The sequence below is a fragment of the Macaca mulatta genome, chromosome 19 (assembly GCF_049350105.2).
Source record: "Macaca mulatta isolate MMU2019108-1 chromosome 19, T2T-MMU8v2.0, whole genome shotgun sequence".
In the NCBI taxonomy this organism is placed as follows: Eukaryota; Metazoa; Chordata; class Mammalia; order Primates; family Cercopithecidae; genus Macaca; species Macaca mulatta.
The window spans coordinates 61,972,257-61,994,733 of NC_133424.1; the positions used below are offsets into that span (position 1 = coordinate 61,972,257).

The window sequence follows — 22,477 nt, forward strand, 5'->3', positions numbered from 1 at the left end:
ACAGGAGTTGTAGTTCTCCCCGGCCGCGTCACTGCGGCGTCGCCCACCCGCCTTCCCCGGGCAGGCCGCGGTTTCCTTTGTGGACGTGGCGAGGGGCGCCTGTGGCCTTCCCGGCACTCGTTGGCCCCGCCCCGTGAGTCGCTCGTGCGAGCTCATTGGGCGGGGGGCGGGGCTCTGCGCCGCCGGAGGCGGGGCCTGACTGGAGAGCGGCCGAATTGGGCACTTTTGCGGGAACGCAGAGCCCAGCGTGGAGAGCGGAACGAAGCTGGATGACTGGGTAAAGGGAGTGGGTGGGGGTACCTCAGTCCAGGCAGGGCGGCTCGGGGCGGCTCGGGTCGAGGATCAGGGTCCGGACTGGGAGCAATGACGGGGAGCCTCCCTGACCTCTGGCTGGCCACAACTATGCCCTGTACTTTGCGTGGGATGTGCGCCACGTCTCTCCCTGAAATTCCCCCTCGCAGGTCTGGGACCCCCTGAGACTCCGTCAGAAGAGTCGGTCCCCCCATAGGTGGCTTTACCTCTAAGCATCACGCCCTCTTTTCCCCCATCGCCCGCCCTTTTTGAGCCCCAAAGTTTGTAGCCAACTTCCATCTCCCTGTCCTGTCCTAGGTAACCCCTCCACCCCGCCATTCTCCTGTCCCATGTCTGTCCTCATACCTGTAACCCCTGACCCCTGGCCTTTGCCACTCCCCAGGGACCGATGATGTGGCGAGCATCGCTTCTGCTGCTTCTGTTGTTACTGAGGCACGGGGCCCAGGGGAAACCGTCCCCAGACGCAGGCCCTCATGGCCAGGGGAGGGTGCACCAGGCGGCCCCCCTGAGTGACGCCCCCCATGATGACTCTCACGGGAACTTCCAGTACGACCATGAGGCTTTCCTGGGACGGGAAGTGGCCAAGGAATTCGACCAACTCACCCCAGAGGAAAGCCAGGCCCGTCTGGGGTAGGAGAGACACGCGGTTGGGGCGTGTTCGGAGGTGGGGTTTGGGAGAGAGTTGCGGGGGTATTGACAGGGGTTAGAGAAATGGCGTGGACTGAACTTCAGTTCTTTGTGAGAAATGAAATTCTACCTTCTCTCCTTGGGAAAAGCAAATTAAGTTAAAATTGAGGCATGAAGAGGACCTTTGGCCCTTTTATTTATTTATTTATTTTGAGACAAGGTCTTACTTTTTTTTTTTTTTTTTTGTGAGTCTCGCTGTGTCTCCCAGGCTGGAGTGCAGTGGCGTGATCTCGGCTCACTGCAAGCTCCGCCTCCCGGGTTCACGCCATTCTCCCGCCTCAGCCTCCCAAGTAGCTGAGACTACAGGCGCCCGCCACCACGCCCGGCTAGTTTTTTGTATTTTTAGTAGAGACGGGGTTTCACCATGTTAGCCAGGATAGTCTCGATCTCCTGACCTCGTGATCCACCCGCCTCGGCCTCCCAAAGTGCTGGGATTACAGGCTTGAGCCACCGCGCCCGGCCGAGACAAGGTCTTACTTTGTTGCCCAGGACGGAGTGCAGTGGCACGATCTCAGCCCACTGCAACCTACACCTCCTGGGTTCAAGCGATTCTCCTGCCTCAGCCTCCCAAGTAGTGGAGATTACAGGCACCTACCACTGCGCACAGTTAATTTTTGTATTTTTAGTAGATATGAAGTTTCACCATGTTGACTAGGCTGGTCTTGAACTCCTGACCTCAGGTGATCTGCCCACCTCGGCCTCCCAAAGTGCTGAAATTACAGGCGTGAGCCACCGTGCCCGGCCTATTATATTATTATTATCATCATTATTTGAGACGGAGTCTCACTCTGTTGCCCAGGCTGGAGTGCAGTGATACTATCTGGGCTCACTGCAACCTCCACCTCCTGTATTCAAGCAGTTCTCCCGTGTCAGCCTTGGAGTAGCTGGGATTTCAGGTTCGGGCCACCACGCCCGTCTAATTTTTGTGTTTTTAATAGAGATGAGGTTTCACTGTGTGGGCCAGGCTGGTCTGGAAGGCCTGATCTCAAGCGATCCGCCCGTCTTGGCTTGCCAAGCCTGGGATTACAGGTGTGAGTCACCACGCCTGTCCTGTCCTAAGTGCTTTCCATGGCCAAACTCATTTATTCCCCAGAGCTGCCCTTTTGGGGTAGGTACCATTTTTTCTTTCTATTTTACAGAGGGGTAACCGAGGCACAAGAGAGGTTAAGTCACTTGCCCACAGTCACCCAGCCAGTAAGAGGAAGTGGCTGGATTTGGACCTAAAATGTCTGGCTGTGGAGCCCAAGCTCTTAACAACAGCAGTAACTTCAGAGAAGGGTGTGAATCTGGGAACAGAGTCGGCCCTTGACAGACCGGAGCAGAGACCACCTGGTGCGGGAGGTGGGGCGGTGACTCAGGCAGGCCTGGAGAGGGCTCTGCTGTCTCAGATTTTCTTTCTTTTTTTTTTTTTTTTCTGTCTCAGATTTTCGACCTTAGGGAGGGGGCCGCGGGCGCCTAGGGACGGTGACAGGGAGGAGGGCTCCTCTGTTAATTAGAGATTGGGCGAGGACCGGCCTGACATGGAGAGGAGAAGGGCCGGGGAGCTGACAAGCGTGGCCCGAGAGAAGGGGCGAGATGGAACCTAAGTGGCTTGACATGTGACGGGGAGGGGCACAGGAGCCCCGAGGAGCATGGGGAGGGGTATAGAGAGACCGAGCCCCTGGGGTTGCGGGTGATGGTCCTCGGGCAGTGCCTGATTCAGCCGGGAGCAGGCAGGAGAAAGCCACCAGGCGCAGCACAGGGCAGGGCTGGAGGGATAGGAGCCTGAAATTGACACGCGCAGCCTGGTAAGGGGGCGGGGTATGGGGCGGGTTGGGGCCTGAGACAGCCGGGGCTCGGGGGTGTGGCCGTGGCTGTCTGGGTTCAAAGTCAGTCTTGGAACAGGGCCCCCCTGGCAAGGGGCGCAGTGCGACGCCGCGCTCCCCATCACCACCACAGCTCAGCCCAGCTAGAGGTGCAGCACGTGCGGGCCGGGGGCGGGGCCGGCGCGGAGAGGGTGGCCCTGCATCGTCGTAGGTCTCTCCCACGCAGGGCTCCCAGCAGGCCCGCTCGTTTTCAGGAAGGGCGTGACTTGTCCCGGGGGTGGACCCTAGGCTGAGGGTCCTCCGCTGGGTTTGGTCCCGAAATTGACACGCGTCCCTCCCCAGTTCACCCGCGGATCCGATGTGTCCCAGGGGGCGTGGCCCCGTGCGAGGGGCGGGGCCTGGGGCGGGACCAGAGACTGACTTGTGCTCGTAGGCGGATCGTGGACCGCATGGACCGCGCGGGGGACGGCGACGGCTGGGTATCGCTGGCCGAGCTTCGCGCGTGGATCGCGCACACCCAGCAGCGGCACATACGGGACTCGGTGAGCGCGGCCTGGGACACGTACGACACGGACCGCGACGGGCGTGTGGGTTGGGAGGAGCTGCGCAACGCCACCTATGGCCACTACGCGCCCGGTACGCGGCGAGCCCCCGACCCTGCTCCCCATACAACGTTACCCTGACCTTCTGGACCGCCTCATTCTGAGAACCTGAACCCGTTTATCCGGAGTCCCTGGCCCCTAACCAGGCTCTACCCACTTTTAGGAGCCCATCACTGAGATCTTCACTTTCTCACCTCTGGCTTCTCTTTTTTGTTTTTCGTTTGCTTATTTTTCTGGTATTTAGCTGCATACTAAAAACGATCTTTTTTTCAAACATGAAGTCAGAATTAGGTGTTAAAAGCCACTGAACACGCCCAAAGAGGGACTTGAACCCTGGGCCCTCAGATTAAAAGTCCAATGCTCTACCAACTGAGCTACCCAGGCTCCCTTCAGGGAGTTTATTCTGGGACCCGCCACCTCTATGACAATGTGACAGTATGACTAGGGAACTTCAGATCCACGGCCAAGGACACCTACTTTCCATGCTTTGTCATCCTGAACCCTAACCTCCGTGACATCATCCTGAGAACCCCAAAGCCAGTTACTCTGCCCCCAACTCTCAGATCCCTCCTTTCTGTCCCAAGCCCCAGCCCCAGTGGCCCACCCCTCCACACACACACACACACACAGCCCTCATTCCCTCCCCCCTCTCCTCTCTGTCCCTGGCCCCAGCCTCCCCCTCCAGCCTGTCTTCCACAGGGCTCCAGGGGAGTCTTCACACCCAGCACTGACTCTGCCCTTCCCTCCCCTTCCTGGGCCCCCAGGAGACAGTCCCACTCCTCAGCCCGGACATCTCCACCTGTAGGTTTGTTTTTCTGCATTTTCTGCCCCAAATGGATCTTCTGTGGTTTTTCTGAACTCAGCACACTCCTCAAACCTCTACCCTCTGCCCATATTGTTCCCTCCAATTACAATGCCCTTCCCTTCCTCTCAGTCAAGCCATCTCAGTCCCTGTAAGCTACCCCATCACAGCCTCAGTCTGGGGCCAAAAGGGCTACTATCAACTTAAAGTCCATCATTCCTGTCTCCACACCCTTGGATCAGTTATTTCTTCTCTCCGGGAATCAGTTTTTGCATTCAGAAAGTAGAACACATGGAAAAACCCACTGTACCTGCTTTTTGTGATGATTACATGCAGTATTTTACATAAAGAGCTTAGCATATCATCTCTCACGAGTTAGCTAATTTATTGTGTGGATATAATATGTTATATAGCCTGGGTGCAATGGCTCATGCCTGTAATCCCAACACTTTGGGAGGCTGAGGCGGGTGGATCACTTGAGATCGGAGTTAGAGACCAGCCTGGCCAACATGGCAAAACCCCATCTCTACTAAAAAAAAAAAAAAAAAAAAAAAAAACACTTAGCTGGGTGTGATGGCATGCACCTGTAACCACAGCTACTCTGGAGGGTGAGACACGAGAATCGCTTGAACCCAGGAGGCGGAAGTTGCAGTGAGCCGAGATTACAACACTGCACTCCAGCCTGGGTGACACAGGGAGACTGTGTCTCAAAAAAGTAAAAAAATAAAAAATAAAAAAAATAGGCTGGGCGCGGTGGCTAACGCCTGTAATCCCAGCACTTTGGGAGGCCAAGGTGGGTGGATCACGAGGTCAGGAGATCAAGACCATCCTGGCTAACACGGTGAAACCCTGTCTCTACTAAAAACACAAAAAATTAGCCAGGAGCGGTGGCGGGTGCCTATAGTCCCAGCTACTCAGGGGGTTGAGGCAGGAGAATGGCATGAACCCGGGAGGCAGAGCTTGCAGTGAGCCGAGATTGGGCCACTGGACTGCAGCCTGGGTGACAGAGCGAGACTCCATCTCAAAAAAAAAAAAATTAAAAATTAATAAATATATACACACTAATAATATATTATATATTATATACTTATATAATAAATATACATAAAAATTATATATAAAGTATCGATATATACTTTTTTTTTGAGGGAGTTTCGCTCTTGTTGCCCAGGCTGGAGTGCAGCGGCGCAGTCTCGGCTCACTGCAACCTCCGCCTCCCAGGTTCAAGCTATTCTCTTGCCTCAGCCTCTCAAGTAGCTGGGATTTCAGGCTAATTTTGTGTTTTTAGTAGAGATGGGGTTTCATCATGTTGGCCAGGCTGGTCTCGAACTCCTGACCTCAAGTGATCCGCCAGCCTCAGCCTCCCAAAGTGTTGGGATTACAGGCGTGAGACACTGCGTCCAGCCTATTGATATATACTTATTATTAACTCCACAGAAATATTTGTAGTCCAGTAGGATTTACTTTGTTTTAACCTGCTTGGCGTTTCCTCCATTAAGGCTCATCTCACTGAGACCTTTCCTTCCCCAGGTGAAGAATTCCATGACGTGGAGGACGCAGAGACCTACAAAAAGATGCTGGCTCGGGACGAGCGGCGTTTCCGGGTGGCCGACCAGGATGGGGACTCGATGGCCACTCGGGAGGAGCTGACGGCCTTCCTGCACCCCGAGGAGTTCCCTCACATGAGGGACATCGTGATTGCTGTGAGTGGCGGCTGGGGAACCCTGCCTCCCACACCCTTCCGGGAACCCAGTCTTCTGGTTCCGGTCCTGCTTCCCAGCACAGATCTTGGGGCAGGCAGTCACCTGGCTCTCCAGCATCTTGCCAGGGAACCCAGGCCACAAGCACAGGTCAGGGGAGGGTGACTTTTCCCACCTCCACTCTCAGACCCCTGGGGTCTGATCTCTCCTCGTCTGGCCTCCCCCTCCCTGTGCTCGCATTTGGGGTCCAGGCCCCCAGCCTTCCCTCAGACAGTCACTGTGCCCCACCCTATACAATTTCTTTTTCTTTTTTTTTTTTTTTGAGATATAGTCTCCCTCAGTCGCCTAGGCTGGAGAGCAGTGGTGTGATCTTGGCTCACTGCACTCTCCACCTCCCAGGTTCAAGCAATTCTCCTGCCTCAGCGTCCCAAGTAGCTGGGATTATAGGCTTGCACCACCACACCTGGCTAATTTTTAGCAGAGATGGGGTTTCTCCATGTTGGTTAGGCTGGTCTCAAACTCGACCTCAGGTGATCCGCCCACCTCAGCCTCCCAAAGTGCTGGGATTACAGGCATGAGCCACCGTGCCTGGCCAATTTTGTATTTTTTTTCTAGTAGAGATGGGATTTCACCATGTTGGCCAGGCTGGTCTTGAACTCCTGACTTCAGGTGATCTGCCCACCTCGGCCTCCCAAAGTGCTAGGATTACAGGCGTGAGCCACCATGCCTGACACCAAAATGTGCTTTGTTCTGTAGAAGAAGGGTTTTTAAAATTTCCTTCCTTTTTTTTTTTTTTTTTTTTTTTGAGACAGGGCCTCACTCTGTTGCCCAGACTGGAGGGCAGTGGCTCGATCTCAGCTCATTGCAACCTCAAACTCTTGGGCTCAAGTGATCCTCCCACCTCCGCCTTCTGAGAAGCTGAGACCATCAGGCGCACACCACCATGCCTGGCTAATTTTTTTTTTTTTTTTTTTTTTTTGAGACGGAGTCTCGCTCTGTCACCCAGGCTGGAGTGCAGTGGTGCGATCTTGGCTCACTACAAGCTCCGCCTCCCGGGTTCATGCCATTCTCCTGCCTCAGCTTCCGGAGTGGCTGGGACTACAGGCGTGTGTGGCTAAGTTTTGTGCGTGTGTGTGTGTATTTTTAGTAGAGACGGGGTTTCACCGTGTTAGCCAGGATGGTCTCGATCTCCTGACCTCGTGATCTGCCCACCTCGGCCTCCCAAAATGCTGGGATTACAGGCATGAGCCACTGTGCCCAGCCATGCCTGGCTAATTTTTAAATTTTGTGTAAAGACAGGGTCTCGCCATGTTGCCCAGGCTAGTCTCGAAATCCTGGGCTCAATCTCTCCTCCCGCCTCAGCCTCCCAAAGTGCTGGGATTACAGGCGTGAGCCACCGCGCCCAGCCCAGCCCACCCCACAGTCTTATAGTGAATGAGTTTGGATATAAATTGGGGAACAAAAGTCATTTTGCTCAAGAAGGGCACAAAAACAAGGAGCAGAGGTGTCAAGTGTGTTAGAAGAACCCCCAAAGTACAGCATGTTCACACATAAAGCAGAGGTAGTTTCTAGGCTCTGCTAAAACGTAAAGGAGCTTCTCCCCTTCAAGGGTGTTTGCTGGGGCTTGAGCAAGTTATTAGAGACCCAGGACAGCTCTCCTTGTGTGCAACAAACCTGTGCATTGCTGGACACTGGGGCCTCCGAGCTCTCGCCCCATAAATGCAGGTAGTGCCTGTATCATAACATCCCAGAAAGCCCGCACATTTCCCCCATGCCGCCTGTTGAGACTGCTCTACTGCCTGCCCCCCACAGCTGCCCAGAGCTAAATTTCCAAGAGAACCTCTCACTCTTGCCCCAGGGGTCCAGCCTCCCCCAGGAGCCAGGGGCATTGGCTCCCAGCCTCAATGCCTCTCTCTCCCCAGGAAACCCTGGAGGACCTGGACAGAAACAAAGATGGCTATGTCCAGGTGGAGGAGTACATTGGTGAGTGGGCCCCAATTTCTCCCCGGGATGCCTGTCCTCTCTCAGGCATGGGCAGCGTTGGTGGGGGCAGCCGGAGGTACATCACCCATCGTCAGAGCATTGGCCCTCAGTCATGGGGGCAGGGGCACTCACTGCTTGAGTTCATGCAGCCACCCAACATTTATTGAGCACCTACTGTATACCAGACAGCAAAAGCATCTATTGAGCACCTGCTGTGTGCCAGGCCCAGGAAACACTTACTGAGCACCTACTGCATACAGGTGGTTGAGGCTGCAGCACACAATAACACAGACAAAGTCCCTTCTTGGAGGTCTGGAGTTTCTACAAAATCAAGGCTCAGGGGCTATGTTTAGTTGAGGAGGGGGCTCAGGAAGCTGGTCTTGAACCTGCGTCTACACAGCACTGTGTTTCCTGTTACATGGGATGTTGGGCAGACCCTCACAATACCCCCTGAGTTCTCCCTGGGCCCCTGCCACTGTCCTTGCCCATAGTGGGCAAAAAACTTAGTCAAGGAGAAAGCTAACAAGGAATTTTTTTTTTTTTGAGACAGAGTTTTGCTCTGTTGCCCAGGCTGGAGTGCAGTGGCATGCTCTTGGCTCCCTGCAACTTCCTCCTCCCAGGCTCAAGAGATTCTTCTGCCTCAGCCTCCCAAGTAGCTGGGATTACTGGTGCCTGCCACCACGCCTGGCTAATTTTTGTATTTTTAGTGGAGATAGGATTTCACCATGTTGGCCAGGCTGGTCTGGAACTCCCGACCTCAGGTGATCTGCCCATCTTGGCCTCCCAAAGTGGTGGGATTACAGGCATGAGCAACCATGCCCGGCCGGGAATATTTTTTTAAGTTCGAAAACATTGTTTATTCTTTTATTTTTTCTGACCATATCCTGCATGAGAAATCATTTTTCTTTCTTTTTTTTTTTTTTTTTTTGAGAGGGAGTCTTGCTCTGTCGCCCAGGCTGGAGTGCAGTGGCCGGATCTCAGCTCACTGCAAGCTCCGCCTCCCGGGTTTACGCCATTCTCCTACCTCAGCCTCCCAAGTAGCTGGGACTACAGGCGCCCGCCACCTCGCCCGGCTAGTTTTTTTTTTGTATTTTTTAGTAGAGACGGGGTTTCACCGTGTTAGCCAGGATGGTCTCGATCTCCTGACCTCGTGATCCGCCCGTCTCAGCCTCCCAAAGTGCTGGGATTACAGGCTTGAGCCACCGCGCCCGGCCGAGAAATCATTTTTCTTTCTTTCCTTCTCTTTCTCTCTTTTCCTTCCTTCCTTTCTTTTCTTTTCTCTTTTTTCTTTTCTTTTCTTTTCTTCTCTTCTCTTCTTCTCTTTTCCTTTCTTTCTTTCTTTTCTTTCTTTTCTTTCTCTCTCTTTCTTTCTTTCTTTCTTTCTTTCTTTCTTTCTTTCTTTCTTTCTTTCTTTCTTTCTGTCACTGTCTTTCTTTATGTCTGTGTGTGTGTGTGTGTCTGTCTCTATTAAATAGAGATGGGGTCTCACTATATTGTCCAGGTTGGGCTAGAACTCCTGGGCTCAAGCAATCTTCCCACCTTGGCCTCCCAAAGAGCTGGGATTACAGGTGTGAATCACCACACCTGGCTGAGAGAACATTTTCATTTTTTTTCTTAAGAGATGGGGTCGGGCCAGGAGCAGTGGCTCACGCCTGTAATCCCAGCACTTTGGGAGGCTGAGATGGGTGGATCATGAGATCAAGAGTTTGAGACCAAGATGGTGAAACCCCGTCTCTACTAAAAATACAAAAATTAGCCAGGCATGGTGGCAGGTGCCCGTAATCCCAGCTACAAAAATTGAAAGTAATTAGCCAGGGTCAGGTGTGGTGGCTCACGCCTGTAATCCCAGCACTTTGGGAGGCCGAAGCAGGTGGATCACCTGAGGTCAGGAGTTTGAGACCAGCCTGGCCAGCGTAGTGAAACCCCGTCTCTACTAAAAAAGTACATAAATTAGCCAGGCTTTGTGGCAGGTGCCTGTAATCCCAGCTACTCGGGGGATTGAGGCATGAGAATCGCTTGAACCTGGGAGGCAGAGATTGCAGTGAGCTGAGATCGCGCCACTGCACTCCAGCCTGGGTGACAGAGTGAGACTGTGTCTCAACAAAATAATAATAAAAATGGGGTGCGGTAGCTCACGCCTGTAATCCCAGCACTTTAGGAGGCTGAGGTGGGTGGATCACTTGAGGTCAGGAGTTTGAGACCAGCCTGACCATGGTGACACTCAGTCTCTACTACAAATATAAAATTAGCCAGGCGTGCTGGTGCATACCTGTAATCCCAGCTACTCAGGAGGCTGAGGCAGGAGAATTGCTAGAACCTGGGAGGCAGAGGTTACAGTGAGTCGAGATCGTGCCACTGCACTCCAACCTGGGCAAAAAGAGCAAAACTCCATCTCTAAAAAAAAAAAAGAAAAAAAAAAGAGAGAGATGGGGTCTTGCCCTGTTGCCCAGGCTGGAGTGCAGTGGGGTGATCTTGGCTCACTGCAGCTTTGACCTCCTGGGCTCAAGGGATCCTCCCACCTCAGCCTCCCAAGTAGCTAAGACTCCAGGCCCAGTGTGGCCTCTGGAGATACTTCTGGTTGTCACTTCTAGTGGGGAAAGGATGCTACTGACATCTCCTGGATGGAGCCCAGGGATGCCCCTGAGCTTTCTCCCATACACAGGACAGGCCCTGACACAAGGAGGTCACAGGCCCCAGATGCCGGCAGCTGTCCCCATCTCTCTTTTTTTTTTTTTTTTTTTTTTTTTTTTGAGACGGAGTCTCGCTCTGTCGCCCAGCCCAGGCTGGAGTGCAGTGGCGCGATCTCGGCTCACTGCAAGCTCCGCCTCCCGGGTTCACACCATTCTCCTGCCTCAGCCTCCCGAGTAGTTGGGACTACAGGCGCCCACAACCGCGCCCGGCTAATTTTTGTAATTTTTAGTAGAGACGGGGTTTCACCGTGGTCTCGATCTCCTGACCTTGTGATCCGCCCGCCTCGGCCTCCCAAAGTGCTGGGATTACAGGCGTGAGCCACCGCGCCCGGCCTTTTTTTTTTTTTTTTTTTTTTTTTTTTTTTTTTTTTGAGACAGTCTTGGTCTTGTTGCCCGGGCTGGAGTGCAGTGGCAGATCTCAGCTCATTGCAACCTCCGCCTCCCAGGTTCAAGCAATTCCCTTGTTTCAGCCTCCTGAGTAGGTGGGACTACAGGTGTGCACCACCACGCCCGGCTAATTTTGTATTATTTTCTACATTTTGATATGTTACTGTAGGGAGGAGTTAAGAAATAGGCGCCAGAGCCCAAACGTTCAAGTCCCAGCCCTGCTTCTTCCCATTGTCTTTAGCAGATTCCTTCAACCCACTGGGCCTCAGGTGTCATCTGTATAATGGAGGCTAGTGATGGTTTCTGTCTGATAGAGCTGAGGAATGGAAGATGAAGTCTTAATGGGATGAAGTAATTGACAAGACAGGCCGGGTGCGGTGGCTCACGCCTGTAATCCTGGCACTTTTGGGAGGCTGAGGCGGGTGGATCATGAGGTCAGGAGTTCAAGACCAGCCTGGCCAAGATGGTGAAACCCCCGTCTCTACTAAATATACAAAAATTAGCTGGGCATGGTGGCACGTGCCTGTAATCCCAGCTACTCGGGAGGCTGAGGCACGAGAATCACTTGAACCCGGGAGGCAGAGGTTGCAGTGAGCCAAAATGTGCCATTGTGCTCCAGCCTGGGCAACAAGAGCGAAATTTCGTCTTAAAAACGTTTTTTTTTTTTTTTTTAAAGAGATGGGATCTTGCCCTGTTGCCCAGGCTGGAGTGGTGTGGGGTGATCAGAGCAAGACTCCATCTCAAAAAAAAAAAAAAAAAATGTTGTAGAAACAGGGTCTTGCTATGTTGCCCAGATTGGTCTTGAATCTTGGCCTCAAATGACCCTCTTGCCTGGGTCTCCCAAAGTATTGGATTACAGTCATCACTGCACCTGGCATATCTCTCACCTGCTAACTGGCCCCAAACACCCTCGCACGTTCCTCCTGCATAGACATTACTTACTCTCTGCCAGGCACTGCCTTGCCCAATGCACACACTACTTCACATGTGTATCAATGAAATCAATCAATCATGCAATCAACCCATCAAATGAATTTCACCTGTAACATAAATGATTGCTTGTAAGTCAGGTTTTGTTACTAATTCCATTGAAACAGAAGAGGAAGCTGAGGCGGGAGAGAGGGTAGTGAGTTGCTCAAGGGCCTGGTTCAGGAAGTATCAGAGCCAGGATCAGCCCCCAGCTCCACTAGACCCCCAGAAATGCCCCTGACCTTGTCCCCTCTGTCCCGTCCCCCAGCGGATCTGTACTCCGCCGAGCCTGGGGAGGAGGAGCCGGCATGGGTGCAGACGGAGAGGCAGCAGTTCCGGGACTTCCGGGATCTAAACAAGGACGGGCACCTGGACGGGAGTGAAGTGGGCCACTGGGTGCTGCCCCCGGCCCAGGACCAGCCCCTGGTGGAAGCCAACCACCTCCTGCACGAGAGCGACACGGACAAGGTGCAGTGATGCGGCCGCGGCGGGGGCGGGGGCGGTGATGCGGCCGCGGCAGGGGCGGGTGGGCATCGCGTGCCAGCCCCCAGAAATGAGTAAGACCTGGGCCTGGAGCTTAGCGTCCCTTTTAGGTGTGATAAAAAAAGAAGGACAGAGAGAGAGGAAAAGAGAGGGGGACAGAGACCCAGAGAGAGGGGGACAGAGACCCAGAGAGAGAGGACAGAGACCCAGAGAGAGGGGGACAGAGACCCAGAGAGAGAGGACAGAGACCCAGAGAGAGGGGGACAGAGACCCAGAGAGAGGGGGACAGAGACCCAGAGAGAGGGGGACAGAGACCCAGAGAGAGGGGGACAGAGAGAGAGAGGGGGACAGAGACCCAGAGAGGGGGGACAGAGACCCAGAGAGAGGGGGACAGAGACTCAGAGAGGGGGGACAGAGACCCAGAGAGAGGGGGACACAGACCCAGAGAGAGGGGGACACAGACCCAGAGAGGGGGGACAGAGACCCAGAGAGGGGGGACAGAGACCCAGAGAGAGGGGGACACAGACCCAGAGATCCAAAGAGAGAAGGACAGGGACCAAGACAGGGGGACAGACTCAGAAAGGGACAGAGGCCCAGAGAGAAGGGTTCCAGAGACTTGGGGACACACTTGGATGCGGGGAGGGCTTTCGAAAGCAGGGCCGTGTTGTCCCCTCTGAACCCTGACCCTCCCTCCAGGATGGGCGGCTGAGCAAAGCGGAGATCCTGAGTAATTGGAACATGTTTGTGGGCAGTCAGGCCACCAACTATGGTGAGGACCTGACCCGGCACCACGATGAGCTGTGAGCTCCGTGCACCTGCCACAGCCTCAGGGGCCCCGCACAGTAACCCGAGCCCCATGCACCTGCCACAGCCTCAGGCCTCCACACAGTGACCCAAGGAGGGGCTGCCGTGGTCTAGGCCCCTCCCTGTCCAGGCCCTGCAGGAGGCAGATGCAGTCCCTGGCATCCTCCTGCTCATGGGCTCTCAGGAACCCCTTGGGTCAGCTTCTGTCCCTGTCATACCCCCAACCCCGGGGAGGGGCCGTCACAGTCCCAGAGGATAAGCAACACCTATTTCTGACTGAGTCTCCCAGCCCAGACCCAGGGACCCTGGCCCCAAGCTCAGCCTCTAAAAACCGCCACCAACCCCTCCAGCTCCGAATCTGAGCCTCCACCACACAGACTGAAGCTCCCCTGGCCCCAGCCCTCTCCTGCCTGGCCCGGCCTGGGACACCTCCTCCCTGCCAGGAGCCAATAAAAGCCAGCGCCGGGACCTTGTGTGTCTGTGTCTGTCTGTTGTCTGCCTGTCTCTATGAAGGGGAAAGGGGCCCTGGAGACGGTTTGGGGGCTGTGACTGGGAGTTGGGGGCTGAGGCATGCAATAGGGGACCAGGCATTTGAAGCTGGGTGTTGGAGGGATTGGAGGGCGTTCTGGGTATAAAAACAAACAAACGAACAAAATTGGGCCTGGCCCAGTGGCTCAGGCCTGTAATTCCAGCAATTTGGGAGGCCGAGGCAGGCGTTCCAAACTCCTGAGGTCAGGAGTTCGAGACCAGCCTGGCCAACATGGTGAAATCCTATCTCTACTAGAAATACAAAAATTAGCCGGGCATGGTGGCGGGCGTCTGTAGTCCCAGCTACTCCGGAGGCTGAAGCAGGAGAATCGCTTGAACCCGGGAGCTGGAGGTTGTAGTGAGCTGAGATGGTGCCACTGCACTCCAGCCTGGGTGACAGAGCGAGACTCTGTCTCAAAAAAAAAAAAAAAAGGAAAAAAAAGTCTGGCCTCTGCAGCACACAAACCAGACAGGAAGCCCTGCCGCCCTCACAGAGCCCCAGTTCTGTGGGGAAGAAGAGACACAGCGACCTAAAACATGGCACGGCGTGACAGACGCTGTGAAGCAGGGGAAGCGTGTAGCAGTGTGGCAATGCTCTGATCACTGAGTGGCCGGGAAAGGTCTCAATGATAAATGGCGTGAAGGAGGGAGCCACGGAGAGATGTGGAGGGAGAGCACTCCAGGGAGAGAGAAGAGCAAGTAAAATGGCACTGAGGCAGGAGTGGGCCTGGTGTGGCAGCAAGGAGGCTAGAGTGGCTGGAAGGGCATGAGCCAGGGGAAGAAGGTCAACTGAAAGCAGATGGGGCATGCAGCCAGACTCTGCAGGTCCCTGCAGGCAGGTCATGGTGGTCCCTGTTTGGTGGGACAAGACAGAGATGCACAGAGACCCAGAGAGAAGGGGATGGGGACTCAGAGAGAGAGGGACAGAGACCCAGAGAGAGGGGGCAGAAAGAGAGAGGGAAACAGAGACCCAGAGAGAGGGGGACAGCGACCCAGAGAGAGAGGGGGACAGAATTTATTCTGAGTGAAATGAGAGCCGCTGGAGTGTAATGAGCAGAGGAAGGATTATAAACAGCTTTGAGTTATTTAAGAGTCGGGTTGGGCGCAGTGGTTCACGCCAGTAATCCCAAGGATTAATCAAGGATTGTTTGAGCCCAGGAGTTCAAGACCAGCCTGGGATGATCTTTCATGAAGACAGCATCTCTCTTTTTCTTTCTTTGCTTTTTTTTTTTGAGATGGAGTCTCACTCTGTCGCCCAGGCTGGAGTGCAGTGGTGGGATCTTGGCTCACTGCAACCTCCACCTCCCGGGTTCAAGCGATTCTCCTGCCTCAGCCTCCTGAGTAGCTGGGATTACAGACCCGTGCTACCATGCCCAGATAGTTTTTGTATTTTTAGTAGAGACGGGGTTTCACCATATTGGTCAGGATGGTCTTGATCTCTTGATCTCGTGATCCACCCACCTCAGCCTCCCAAAGTGCTGAGATTATAGGCATGAGCCACCGCGCCTGGCCACCAGCCCTATCTTTAAAAAAAAAAAAAAAAAAAAAATTAGGCCAGGCGCAGTGAGCCAAGATCGTGCCACTGCACTCCAGCTTGGCGAGACAGTGAGACTCCGTCTAAAAAAAAACAAAACAAAACAAAGAAAATTACATTATAAAAAATCCCCCTGGCCGGGCGCGGTGGCTCACGCCTGTAATCCCAGCACTTTTTTTTTTTTTTTTTTTTTTTTGAGACGGAGTCTCGCTCTGTCGCCCAGGCTGGAGTGCAGTGGCCGGATCTCAGCTCACTGCAAGCTCCGCCTCCCGGGTTTACGCCATTCTCCTGCCTCAGCCTCCCGAGTATCCAGGACTACAGGCGCCCGCCATCTCGCCCGGCTAGTTTTTTGTATTTTTTTTTTTTTTAGTAGAGACGGGGTTTCACCGTGTTAGCCAGGATGGTCTCGATCTCCTGACCTCGTGATCCGCCCGTCTCGGCCTCCCAAAGTGCTGGGATTACAGGCTTGAGCCACCGCGCCCGGCCAATCCCAGCACTTTGGGAGGCCGAGGCGGGTGGATCACAAGGTCAGGAGATCGAGACCACGGTGAAACCCCGTCTCTACTAAAAATACAAAAAATTAGCCGGGCGCGGTTGTGGGCGCCTGTAGTCCCAGCTACTCGGGAGGCTGAGGCAGGAGAATGGCGTGAACCCGGGAGGCGGAGCTTGCAGTGAGCCGAGATCGCGCCACTGCACTCCAGCCTGGGCCACAGAGCGAGACTCCGTCTCAAAAAAAAAAAAAAAAATCCCCCTTATTTTTTAGGGTAGTGAAACCATTCTGTGTGATACTGTAATGATAGATGGATGTCATTATATATGACACAAAACTCACAGAATGTACAACACAAAGAATGAATTCTAATATAAACCATGGGCTTGAGTTAATATATCAATATTGGCTTATTGATTGGAACAAATGTACGACACTAATGCAAGATGTTAGTAAGGAAAACTGAGGGTGGGGTGGAGGGGCATATGGAAACTCTCTGTACTTTGCACTCACTTCTTCGTTAACCTAAAACTGGTCTAAAACTAAGGCTCTTTAATTAAAAAAATCATAAGGAACTAAGAAAAAATATCTCCTTTATAAGACTAAAGTCCCATAGGTCCATCCCCTCATATTTAATATATTTTTTTTCACTCTTGGGAAAGGAGATAGACATAACCCAGGGTTAGATTGTAAACCTGTAGACGGTTTGGAGAGAACTGACATCTTAATACTATTAAGTTTACCAATCTATAAACACGGTATATCTCCACATTGCTTTAAGTCTTTTAATTATCCCATCAATGTTTTGTAGTTTTCGGTTTGTTGTTGTTGTTGTTAAATGAATCCCAAGTATCGTGGTTTCTTCCTCTGCTATAGCAAATTAAAATGCTTTTTAACTTCATATTTCAAGTTTTTGCTTCCAATATATAAAACAGAATTATTTTGATATTAACTTCATATGCTGTGAACTTGCCAAATGTGCTTACTAGTTCTAGAATTTCCATGTTATTCCTTTTTATTATTTATTCACTGACACTTCCTGTCGTTGTATGCATTATAAACATTTAGACTCTTTAGTATAGTTATAATAGCTATTACAATAGCTTTGTGTGTGTGTGTGAGGCCCCAGTGTGTGTATGAGGCCTCATGCAGTGGTGAGAACACAGCTCATTGTAGCTTTGATCTCCCGAGCTCTAGCTATCCTCCCACCTCAGCCTCCAGAGTAGCTGGGACTATAGGTGCGTATCACCAAGGTGGGTTTTTTTTTTTTTTTTTTTTGAGACAGAGTCTTGCTCTGTCATCCAGGCTGGAGTACAGTGGCATGATCTCAGATCACTGCAACTTCTACCTCCCGGGTTAAGGCAATTCTTGTGTCTCAGCCTCCCAAGAAGCTGGGACCGTGGGAGCCCACCACCACACTTAGCCAATTTTTTGTATTTTTTTGGCAGAAACAGAGTTTTGCCATGTTGGCCAGGCTGTCTTGAACTCCTGGCCTCAAGTGATCTACCTGCCTTGGCCTCCCAAAGTGCTGGGATTACAGGGGTGAGCCACTGTGCCCGGCCATGCTGGGTTCATGTTAAATTTTTTGTGGAGAAGACATTTTACTATGTTGGCCAGGATGCTCTTGGAACTCCTGGACTCAGGTGATCTTCCAGCCTCAGCCTCCCCAAGTACTGGAATTACAGATGTGAGCCTCTGCAGCTACCCTATCAATGGCTATTTTTATTTTTAAATTAAACAAAACAATTCATTTTTTGAGACAGGGTATCACTCTGTCACCCAGGTTGTAGTGCAGTGGCAAAATTATGGTTCACTGCAGCCTCAACCTCCTGGGCTCAGGTGATACTCCCACCTTAGCCTCCTGAGTAGCTGGGACTACAGGCATGGGCCATTAGAGGCAGCTAATTTTTTGCATTTTTTTTTTTTATAGAGACAAAGTTTGTCATGTTGCCAAGCTAGTCTTGAACTCCTGGGCTCAAATGATCCTCCTGCCTCAACCTCCCAAAAGTGCTGGGATTACTGGCTTGAACCATTATGCCTGGCCAATAGCTACTTTTTGTTTGTTTGTTTTAGGTGGAGTCTTGCTCTTGTAGCCCAGGCTGGAGTGCAATGGCGCAATCTTGAATCACTGCAACCTCCACCTCCCGGGCTCAAGCGATTCTCCAGTCTCAGCCTCCCAAGTAGCTGGGATTACAGGCATGGACCACCACGCCCAGCAAATTTTTGTATTTTTAGTAGAGACAGGGTTTCACCATGTTGGCCAGGCTGGTCTTGAACTCCCGACCTCAGGTGATCCGCCTGCCCCGATCTCCCAAATTGCTGCTATTACAGGCGTGAGCCACCGCGCCCAGCCAGTTCACTTTTTTTTTTTTTTTTTTTTAGGTTTAGCTGGGCTTTTTGGAGTGTGCCCATGCAGCCACGTGTGGTTCAGGGTCAGCTAGATATTTGAGTAGAGTTGGGCTGGGTGCGGTGGCTCACGCCTGTAATTCCAGCACTTTGGGAGGCTGAAGCGGGCAGATCACAAGGTCAGGAGATGGAGACCATCCTGGCTAACACGGTGAAACCCCATCTCCACTGAAAATATAAAAAATTAGCCGGGTGTGGTGGTGGGGGCCTGTAGTCCCAGCTACTCGGGAGGCTGAGGCAGGAGAATGGCATGACTCCGGGAGGCGGAGCTTGCACCACTGCACTCCAAACTGGGCGAAAGAGCGAGACTCCATCTGAAAAAAAAAAAAAAAAAAAAAAAAAAGATATTTGAGTAGAGTTTATAGAAATCATTCCGGGTATTGGCCGGGCGCGGTGGCTCAAGCCTGTAATCCCAGCACTTTGGGAGGCCGAGATGGGCGGATCACAGGGTCAGGAGATCGAGACCATCCTGGCTAACACGGTGAAACCCCGTCTCTACTAAAAAAATACAAAACACTAGCCGGGCGAGGTGGCGGGCGCCTGTAGTCCCAGCTACTTGGGAGGCTGAGGCAGGAGAATGGCGTGAACCCGGGAGGCGGAGCTTGCAGTGAGCTGAGATCCGGCCACTGCACTCCAGCCTGGGCGACGGAGCAAGACTCCGTCTCAAAAAAAAAAAAAAAAAAAAAAAAAAGGCCGGGCGCAGTGGCTCAAGCCTGTAATCCCAGCACTTTGGGAGGCCGAGGCGGGCGGATCACAAGGTCAGGAGATCGAGACCACAGTGAAACCCCGTCTCTACTAAAACTACAAAAAATTAGCCGGGCGCGGTGGCGGGCGCCTGTAGTCCTAGCTACTCAGGAGGCTGAGGCAGGAGAATGGCGTGAACCCAGGAGGCGGAGCTTGCAGTAAGCCGAGATCGCGCCACTGCACTCCAGCCTGGGCAACAGAGCGAGACTCCGTCTCAAAAAAAAAAAAAAAAAAAAGAAATCATTCCGGGTACCCTCTCTCCAGCTTCTCTCTCCAAGATTTATCTCCTCACCTTCCTTTTGCTGTAGTTCTTCAAGCTAGGAAGACTGGATCTCTCCTGGTGTTTTAGCCGCCAGTCATGGTATGGGCTAGAACTCACCCCCAAGTAAAAGTTGTACAAATAAGAAACTTGCCCAGTTTCTTTGTTTTTTCTGAGTGTCAAGTCCCCTCCAGTTGCTCTATCTGCTTTTGTTTACCGTCCAGTGCCTTGCCTTTGGGTAATTGTTTCCTATGTTTTTTCCAGAGTTTGTAACTGTTATCTGTGTGGGAGGGCTGGAATTTCAATCCAAGCGCGTCTGACTCCAAGCATTTTAGTATGATTACATACTGCCCTCTAGTGGCTGGACGTGGAGAACTGGTTTATGTGGGAGGAAGGGCGTATTGGTAAATCTCTGAGGGCCGCATGTTTGGAAACATTGTGTATCTAAAACAATACCCACACATAGCAACAAATTACTTGCAAAGAACAGTTTATGGTGAAAAACTGCCCAGCATCTTGTCACACTTAGTGCTTCTCTCCAGAATTTTTTTGGTTTTAAAATACTCTTGCATATTTTATTTTAAAATAATGGCCATACTCTCACAGGATACAAAACCCTAAATATACAGGATGCTACAAGCTAAAAACACCACCTTCCACTAAGTTCAACTCTTCACAGACAGCCAGTGTTTCCTTCCAAGGAGAATCTACACATATTTAGGCAAATAAGTACAAATAGTTTTTTTGGGTTTTTTTTGTTTGTTTTTTTTTAGACGAGTCTCTGAGTCTCCGTCTATCTCCCAGGCTGGAATGCAGTGGTGCAATCTTGTCTCACTGCAACCTCCACCTCCCGGGTTCAAGCGATTCTCCTGCCTCAGCCTCCCAAGTAGCTGGGATTACAGGCGCCCGCCACCACGTGCAGCTAATATTTTGTATTATTAATGGAGACGGAGTTTTGCCATGTTGGCCAGGCTGGTCTCAAACTCCTGATCTCAGGTGATCCGCCTGCCTTGGCCTCCCAAAGTGCTAGGATTACAGGCGTGAACCACTATGCCTGGCTAATTTTTGTGTTTTTAGCAGAGACGGCGTTTCACCTTGTTGGTCAGTCTGGTCTCGAACTCCTGACCTGGAGATCTGCCCTGCTCAGCCCCCCAAAGTGCTGGGACTACAGGTGTGAGCCACCCCGCCTGGCCTGCATTTTTTTGTTTTGTTTTGTTTTGTTTTGAGATGGAGTCTTGCTCTGTCGCCCAGGCTGGAGTACAGTGGTGCAATCTGGGCTCACTGCAACTTCCGCCTCCTGGGTTCAAGTGATTCTCCTGCCTCAGCCTCCCTAGTAGTTGAGATTACTGGTGCCAGTCACCGTGCTTGGCTACTTTTTGCATTTTTAGTAGAGACGGGGTTTTGCCATGTTGGCCAGGCTGGTCTCAAACTCCTGACCTCAGGTGATCCACCTGCCTCGGCCTCCCTAAGTGCTGGGATTATAAGCCTGAGCCACTGCGCCTGGCCCCAGCCCATGTTTTTAAAGACACAGTCTTGCTCTACCACCCAGGCCAGAGTACTGTGGCACTCCGGTTGCAGAGAGCCAACATTGTGCCATTGCACTCCACTGATCTCAGCTAGCTGCAAGTGATTCTTGTGCTTCAGCCTCCCTAGTAGCTGGGATTACAGGCATGCGACACCACGCCCAGCTAATTTTTTTTTTTTTTCCTTTTGAGACAGAGTCTTGCTCTGTCGCCCAGGCTGGACTGCAGTGGCGCAATCTCGGCTCACTGCAAGCTCTGCCTCTTGGGTTCACGCCATTCTCCTGCTTCAGCCTCCCGAGTAGCTGGGACCACAGGCACCCGCCACCACGCCCGGCTAATTTTTTGTATTTTTGTTTTTTTTGTTTGTTTGTTTGAGACGGAGTTTCGCTCTGTCGCCCAGGCTGGAGTGCAGTGGCCGGATCTCGGCTCACTGCAAGCTCCGCCTCCCGGGTTTACGCCATTCTCCTGCCTCAGCCTCCACAGTAGCTGGGACTACAGGCGCCCGCCACCTCGCCCGGCTAGTTTTTTGTATTTTTTTAGTAGAGACGGGGTTTCACCGTGTTAGCCAGGATGGTCTCGATCTCCTGACCTCGTGATCTGCCCGACTCGGCCTCCCAAAGTGCTGGGATTACAGGCTTGAGCCACCGCGCCCGGCCAATTTTTTGTATTTTTAATAAAGACAGAGTTTCACTGTGTTAGGATGGTCTCGATCTCCTGACCTCATGATCCACCCGCCTCGGCCTCCCAAAGTGCTGGGATTACAGGCGTGAGCCACCGCGCCCAGCCCAATTTTTGTATTTTTAATAGAGATGGGGTTTCACCATGTTGTCCAGGCTGGTCTCAAACTCCTAAGCTCAAGCAATCTTCCTACCTCAGCCCCACGAAGTGCTGAAATGATGGGTAGGAGCCACTGCGCCCAGCCACTCTAGCTCGTGTTTTGCTGAGCGTCTTTGCATGTCTTTGGGGTACGTACACAGGAGTGAGGTACTGGAGTACCAGCTAGGCACATTTTTAGCGTTAATCGATATTACCAATTCATTTCCCCAGTTCATGTGCCCACCAGCGTGGTAGACAAGTTCCAGTTTCTCCACATCCTGGCCAACGGTTATTAGAAGAAACTTTTGAACTGTTTTTGCTTTTAGTTCTTCCGTTGGTGACCTCCCCACTTTCACATCAGCAGATCAAATCCCCATGCTGTTGACAACACGCTGGGAGCAAAGAGCCAGGTGGAGCTTCTAAGGAAGTCAGATCTTCTGATATTTTAAAAGCTAAGATACAATTCACAGGCCATAAAATTAACCCTTGGTTGGGCATGGTGGTTCACACCTGTAATCCTAGCACTTTAGGATGCTAAGGCGGGCAGATTGCTTGAGGCCAGGAGTTCAAGACCGGCCTGGCCAACATGACTAAACCCTGTCTCTACTAAAAACACAAAAATGAGCTGGGGGTGGCACATACCTGTAATCCCAGCTACTCAGGAGGCTGGGGCAGGAGAATCACTTGAACCCGGGAGGCAGAGGTTGCAGTGAGCCAAGATCATGCCACTGCACTCCAGCCTGGACGACAGAACCAGACTTTGTCTCAAAAAAACAAACAAACAAACAAACAAACAAAAAAAAAACGAGGCCGGGCGCGGTGGCTCAAGCCTGTAATCCCAGCACTTTGGGAGGCCGAGATGGGCGGATCACGAGGTCAGGAGATCGAGACCATCCTGGCTAACACGGTGAAACCCCGTCTCTACTAAGAAATACAAAAAATAGGCCGGGCGC

At 52.3% G+C, this 22,477-nt stretch overlaps 1 protein-coding gene, 1 long non-coding RNA gene and 1 other non-coding gene across 3 annotated transcripts in view; 1 reads left to right on the forward strand and 2 right to left on the reverse strand.

Annotated features, from left to right (window-relative positions):
* The first annotated feature begins 1 nt into the window (after position 1).
* Positions 2–13,692, forward strand: RCN3 (reticulocalbin 3). The gene is made up of 7 exons (XM_028842799.2): positions 2–277; positions 695–942; positions 3,238–3,440; positions 5,739–5,911; positions 7,831–7,891; positions 12,206–12,405; positions 13,117–13,692. Exons 2-7 carry the CDS (start codon positions 701–703, stop codon positions 13,222–13,224), a joined length of 987 nt encoding a protein of 328 aa, XP_028698632.2. The 5' UTR covers positions 2–277; positions 695–700; the 3' UTR covers positions 13,225–13,692.
* On the reverse strand, positions 3,718–3,790 carry TRNAK-UUU (transfer RNA lysine (anticodon UUU)). Its single transcript has one exon. It is a non-coding gene; the product is annotated as a tRNA-Lys (tRNA).
* Positions 12,304–22,477, reverse strand: part of LOC144337264 (uncharacterized) — a 35,157-nt gene continuing 24,983 nt past the window's right edge. The window contains exons 2-3 of the long non-coding RNA XR_013410118.1: positions 20,678–20,823; positions 12,304–13,885 (exon numbers count right to left, since the gene is read on the reverse strand). This is a non-coding gene — a long non-coding RNA (uncharacterized LOC144337264). The remainder of the gene's footprint in view (positions 13,886–20,677; positions 20,824–22,477) is intronic.

Bases quoted from the DNA above. Each gene is read 5' to 3' on its own strand.
- RCN3 (XM_028842799.2), top strand. From the start codon at position 701: ATGATGTGGCGAGCATCGCTTCTGCTGCTTCTGTTGTTACTGAGGCAC. The intron at 5,912-7,830 runs GTGAGTGGCGGC...CTCTCTCCCCAG, and splicing joins TGAGGGACATCGTGATTGCT to GAAACCCTGGAGGACCTGGA. The intron at 12,406-13,116 runs GTGCAGTGATGC...CCCTCCCTCCAG, and splicing joins ACGAGAGCGACACGGACAAG to GATGGGCGGCTGAGCAAAGC.